Source organism: Callorhinchus milii, unplaced genomic scaffold, assembly GCF_018977255.1.
Source record: "Callorhinchus milii isolate IMCB2004 unplaced genomic scaffold, IMCB_Cmil_1.0 Scaffold32, whole genome shotgun sequence".
Classification (NCBI taxonomy): domain Eukaryota; kingdom Metazoa; phylum Chordata; class Chondrichthyes; order Chimaeriformes; family Callorhinchidae; genus Callorhinchus; species Callorhinchus milii.
In genome coordinates this window covers 3239763-3245762 of record NW_024704773.1, presented here as the reverse complement: position 1 = coordinate 3245762, position 6000 = coordinate 3239763, and the positions used below count along the sequence as shown (strand labels likewise).

Below are 6000 nucleotides of genomic sequence, written 5' to 3'. Positions count from 1 at the left end.
CTTCACAGGTAGAAATCATACAGCCAGGTTTTTTTTTCTTTTTTTTCAAAAAAATCAGAGCCATGAATGTGTGGGAAGTCCCACCTTATTGGGGGTGGTCTGGGCACTGGTAGCTGCAAAGAGTTGTTTTCAGAGCACTGTGTATGGCTACGTTTCCTTGTCTTTCACTGGGACACTGACCTCTGGAAGCCTTTGGCGACACACACACACATTCATGTGATGAGCGCAGAAAAACAGCACAAAGAAAAGCCACTGAGAGAGAGATAGAGAGGAGGAGTGAGAGAGAGATAGAGAGAGAGGAGGAGTGAGAGAGAGAGAGAGAGAGAGAGAGGAGGAGGAGTGAGAGAGAGAGAGATAGAGAGGAGGAGTGAGAGAGAGAGATAGAGAGATAGAGAGGAGTGAGAGAGAGATAGAGAGGAGGAGTGAGATAGAGAAGTATTGAGAGAGATAGAGAGAGAGGAGTGAGAGATAGAGATAGAGGAGGAGTGAGAGAGAGAGAGAGAGAGATAGTGAGGAGTAGTGAGAGATAGAGAGGAGGAGGAGGAGAGAGAGATAGAGAGAGAGGAGTGAGAGAGAGAGAGAGGAGTGAGAGAGAGATAAAGAGGAGTGAGTGAGAGAGAGAGAGATAGAGAGGGAGGAGTGAGAGAGAGAGATAGAGAGGAGGAGTGTGAGAGAGAGAGAGAGAGAGAGAGAAGAGAGAGAGAGGAGTGAGATAGAGAGGAGGAGTGAGAGAGAGAGAGAGAGATAGAGAGGAGGAGTGAGAGAGAAAGAGAGAGAGAGAGAGGAGTGAGAGAGAGAGAGAGAGGGAGGAGTGAGATAGAGAGGAGGAGTGAGAGATAGAGAGATAGAGAGGAGGAGTGAGAGATAGAGAGGAGGAGTGAGAAAGAGAGAGAGAGAGAGAGATAGAAAGGAGGAGTGAGAGAGAGAGAGAAGTGGGAATACAGCGGAATAGCAACTGAGAAGCGACAGAACTTTCTTATCGCTATTCTGCGGTTTGCACTGTGTGACTTCCAGCCCAGAGTTTGGGGATTTGCTTGTGCTTTCCCGACCCAATCCCACAGTGCAGTCACTCTGAGGAGGGACAGAGGGGGAGAGAGAGGAGGAGAGAGGAGAGGAGGGGAGAGAGGAGAGAGAGAGGTAGAGAGGAGAGGAGAGAGAGAGGGGGAGAGGAGAGGAGAGGGAGAGAGGTAGAGAGGAGAGAGAGAGAGGGGGAGAGAGGAGAGGGGAGAGGAGAGAGAGAGTAGAGGAGGAGGAGAGAGAGAGGGGGAGAGAGGGAGAGAGGAGAGGAGAGGGAGAGAGGTAGAGAGGAGAGAGAGAGAGGGGAGAGAGGAGAGAGGAGGAGAGAGGGAGAGGGAGGGGGAGAGAGGGAGAGAGGAGAGGAGAGGGAGAGAGGTAGAGAGGAGAGAGAGAGAGGGGAGAGAGGAGAGGAGGAGGAGAGGGAGAGGAGAGAGGGAGAGAGAGGAGGAGAGAGAGGAGACAGAGAGAGGAGAGGGGAGAGGAGGAGAGGGGAGAGAGAGGAGGAGAGAGAGAGGAGAGAGAGGAGAGGAGAGAGAGGTAGAGAGGAGAGGAGGGAGAGGAGAGGAGGAGAGGGGGAGAGAGGAGAGGAGAGGAGAGAGAGGAGGAGAGGAGGAGAGGGAGAGAGGTAGAGAGGAGGAGAGAGGGAGAGGAGGAGAGGGAGAGGGAGCGATGCTGTGGGTGGCAGCAGGAGCAGTCTCGGGTCTGGCTGCCGGGGCTCTGGCTGTGCTGTTCCTCCTCGCCCTGGTGTGCCCTCACCTGGGTGAGGACCTGCTCTTCTTCCTCAGGGCGGGCAGCTTCGGCCTGAGGGTCTGCAGGGCTCAGCTGACCGGCAGTCTGCTGACCGTCCTCGACCGCTTCGCCCAGAGGGTGCGGGCCACCCCGGACAAGGCGTTCCTGCTGTACGAGGGTCGGGCTCTGACTTACCGGGACGTGGACAGGAGAAGCAACCGGGTGGCCCGGGTCTTCCTCCGGCTACAGCTGCGGCGCCGGGAGCGGGAGCGGGACCGGGAGGAGGAGGAGGAGGAGGAGGAGTCCGCGGTCAAAGCGGGCGACGCGGTGGCTCTGCTGATGAGCAACGAGCCCGACTTCGTGTGCGTGTGGTTCGGCCTGGCCAAGCTGGGCTGTGCCGTGGCTTTCCTCAACACCAACATCCGAGCGCAGGCACTGCTGCACTGTCTGCACAGCTCCGGGGCCAAGACCCTGGTCGTGGGAGCAGGTAACCCGCACCGCCATTGCTCTACCCCGGAGCCACTTGGGACAGCCAACAGGGGCTTCTGTGTCTGTGTGTGTGTGTGTGTGTGACTGTGTGTGTGGGTCTGTGTCTGTGTGTGTGTGTGTGTGTGTGACTGTGTGTGTGGGTCTGTGTGTGTGTGTGTGTGAGTCTGTGTCTGTGCGTGTGTGTGTGTGACTGTGTCTCTGTGTGTGTGTCTGTGTATGTGTGTCTGTATCTATGTGCCTGTGTGTGTGTCTGTCTGTATGTGTGTGTGTGTCTGTATGTGTGTGTGTCTGTGTCTGTATGTGTGTGTGTGTCTGTATGTGTGTGTGTCTGTATGTGTGTGTGTCTGTCTGTATGTGTGTGTGTGTCTGTATGTGTGTGTGTCTGTATGTGTGTGTGTCTGTATGTGTGTGTGTCTGTCTGTATGTGTGTGTGTCTGTATGTGTGTGTGTCTGTATGTGTGTGTCTGTATGTGTGTGTGTCTGTATCTATGTGTGTGTGTGTGTCTGTATGTGTGTGTGTCTGTATCTATGTGTGTGTGTGTGTGTCTGTATGTGTATGTGTCTGTATCTATGTGTGTGTGTGTGTCTGTATGTGTATGTGTCTGTATCTATGTGTGTGTGTGTGTCTGTATGTGTATGTGTCTGTATCTATGTGTGTGTGTGTGTCTGTATGTGTTTGTGTCTGTATCTAGGTGTGTGTATCTGTCTGTGTGTCTGTATCTATGTGTGTGTATCTGTCTGTGTCTGTGTGTCTGTATCTATGTGTGTGTGTGTGTCTGTATGTGTATGTGTCTGTATCTAGGTGTGTGTATCTGTCTGTGTGTCTGTATCTATGTGTGTGTATCTGTCTGTGTGTCTGTATCTATGTGTGTGTATCTGTCTGTGTCTGTGTGTCTGTATCTATGTGTCTGTCTGTGTCTGTGTGTCTGTATCTATGTATCTGTGTGTGTGTGTGTGTGTGTCTGTCTGTATGTGTGTGTCTGTATCTATGTGTGTGTGTGTGTCTGTCTGTGTGTCTGTGTTTGTCGTTGTGGGTGTCAGGATTCATAGTAATAATCATAATAATCCCTGCATGCGACCTGGTTCCTTATCACTTGGTCGAGACGTCTCAAAGCATTTCACAGAATATACTATAAAGTGGATTGACTGTAATTTGAAAGCAAACACAGCAACTGGTTTTGCACACACCAATGATCCACAAACAGTCATTAAAGTGAGTGACTGACTTTATTTTGGGCAATTTGTTGGCCAGGACACTGGAAGAGAGAAACTGCCTTATCTTCTCGAACAGTGCCATAGGATCTTTAACGTCCACCTGAACAGGCAGATGGGATCTCAGTTTAAGGTCTCATCTGAAGGACAGGTGCAACTCACCGACTTCATTAGGGAGAAATCTTCCCCCCACCCCGGACATTTGCTCTCTTCATCCTGCATTTCAGATCGCACAGAATTTGGCAAATTGTTAGACCACAATTAAACAACAACTCTGAAGCTTTCGAAAACCAAAGCCTGTGTTTAAGACTGCTAGGGCACTATAAAATGCTGCAAAGAATAAATCTAGTCCAGATGGAGTTTTCTCCGATAGTGTGATGGATTCTCTCACCAGACTGCTTGGGGAGGTGTGGGAGGGTGAGGATCTTGAAGTCGACCTGTTTTTTGTAGGCACGGTCGAAGAAGCAGGTCTTCAGGTGGGATTTAAAGGTAAAGAGGATGTGAGGCAGAGAGATAGAGGCAGGGAGTTCCAGAGGTTCTGGGTATAATTGTTGGAGACACAACCATTATAATGCAGGAGACATGTGTCAGCTGAGTGAAGGGTTGGGCAGAGGAGCAGGTCAGAGAGGTAGGGAGCTGTGGAAAGGGGAGCATTTTGAAGTCAACCTGTTTTTTGAGCTAGGGAGCTGGCAGAGCTTGGCAAGGATTGGGGTGATGGGCATGCAGAGTTTGGTGTGGGTGTGGATACAGCCAGTGGAATTTTGAATTGGTTGAACCTTGTGGTTGGTAGGACTGGGTAGACCCATGAGGTTTCAGAAATCAAGGTGGGAGTTGGCAAAAGATATGGATTTCTGCGGCATTTGGTATGAGATGGGGTAGAAGGCAGGAAATGTGGTGAAAGGGAGAGGGAGGGAGGAAGTTGGAGGGACTCCAGGAATGGAGCTTCTGAGAGCATGTGCAAAATGGCGATGGTGGGGCAGATGGGGTGGGAGGGAATGAAGGATCCAGAGTGAGAGAAAGAGTGGGGAAGAGAAAGTGGGGGAGGGAGAAAGAAAAGGAGTGGGGGAGAGAGAGAATGGGGGAGCGAGAAAGAGTGGGAGAGAGAGAATGGGGGAGGGAGAAAGAGTGGGAGGAGAGAGAGAGAATGGGGGAGGAAGAAAGAATGGGGAGGGAGAAAGAGAGAAAGAGTGGGGGAGGGAGAGAATGGGGTAGAGAGAGAGAAAACGGGGGAGAGGGAGAGAGTGAGTGGGGGAGAGAGTGGGAGGGGAGAGAGAGAGAGTGGGGGTGGGAGAGAGAGAGGGGGGGAGAGAGAGTGGGAGAGAGAGAGTGGGGGGGAGAAAGAGAAAGTGAGGGGGAAGAGACAGAGAGTGGAGGAGGGAGAGTGGGGGGAGGGAGAGAGAGTGGGGGGGAGGGAGAGAGAGTGGTGGGGAGGGAGAGAGGGAGTGGGGGGGAGGGAGAGAGAGTGGGGTGATTGAGAAAGAAGTCAATAGCGCATTGCTACATACAAGTATTTCCTTTGGTATCATTTGTTACTTGGAGCAACAATGTTTCCATCTCATCAACGCAGTTGTGTAGTAAGGTATAGTGCTTCCCCCCCGCGATCTCATCCGCAGACATTGGGTCAACTTCCACACACGTATGCAGATGACACCCAAATCCCAAACTCTGCCACCCGGATGCTCACCCGCACCAAAACTCTGTATCCCTATCACACCAGTCCTTGACAGGCTGCACTGGCTCCCAATTACCGAACGGATCGATTTCAGGATCCTCTCCCTTGTTTTCAAATCCCTTCATACCCTCTCACCTCCCCACCTAACCGATCTGCTTAACCACACCACTCGCTGCCTCTGCTCGGCTGGCGCCAGCCTTCTGTTTGTTCCTCGTCCCCTCCGATCCACCATCAGTGGCTGTGCCTTCAGCCACTACGCCCCCAAAACTCTATTATAATATTGTATTAATAATAACCCTTGCATTTGAAACAGTACCTTAGCGTGTTGTCAAAACATCTCAAAACACTTCATAGGATTTTAATGTAAATCGTAATGACTGTATTTGTAGGCAACTTAACAACCAATTTGTGTACCAGAGTATCCCACAAACAGCCTAATTTTATCTGGGGGAATGTTGGGCAGGACACAGTTATATTTGCGAACTGTACAAGTTAAGCAAATATATTTACGTCAAACACTCTTCAAGATCTATCTCAACTGTCCTTCGTTTAATCCGAAGGACAAGAGAGCAGATGAGACAGAATATACATAATATTATGCGCTGAGCTTTCTGTTTCATGATGACACACTGTGGGATAAATCAATGCAAGTGAAACTTCACTTTCTAAATATTCATGTTTAATGTTGTTAAAATGCTCAAGAAGCCAAGCATTTCTGAATGTTTTCTTTGTTCCACTTTTGTTAGGATCGACTTGCAAATGATCCTGGAAGACCATTGGCTGGCTGATATGATAAATTAATGCAATTTTCTGGAGGAAGTTGTGCCTAAGATTTACACTATACGCACTTTGTTTAGACACTTTGTTGAATTTTGTAAATT

The 6000-nt window shown here is 50.2% G+C and overlaps 1 protein-coding gene across 1 annotated transcript in view; it reads left to right on the top strand.

Moving 5' to 3' along the window:
- The first annotated feature begins 1654 nt into the window (after positions 1-1654).
- The window catches only part of LOC103178046 (long-chain fatty acid transport protein 6), a 34739-nt gene continuing 30393 nt past the window's right edge, over positions 1655-6000 (top strand). Inside the window, exon 1 of the mRNA XM_007892530.2 lies at positions 1655-2233. Coding sequence (XP_007890721.2) covers positions 1687-2233 — 547 coding nt within the window. The 5' untranslated portion in view covers positions 1655-1686. The remainder of the gene's footprint in view (positions 2234-6000) is intronic.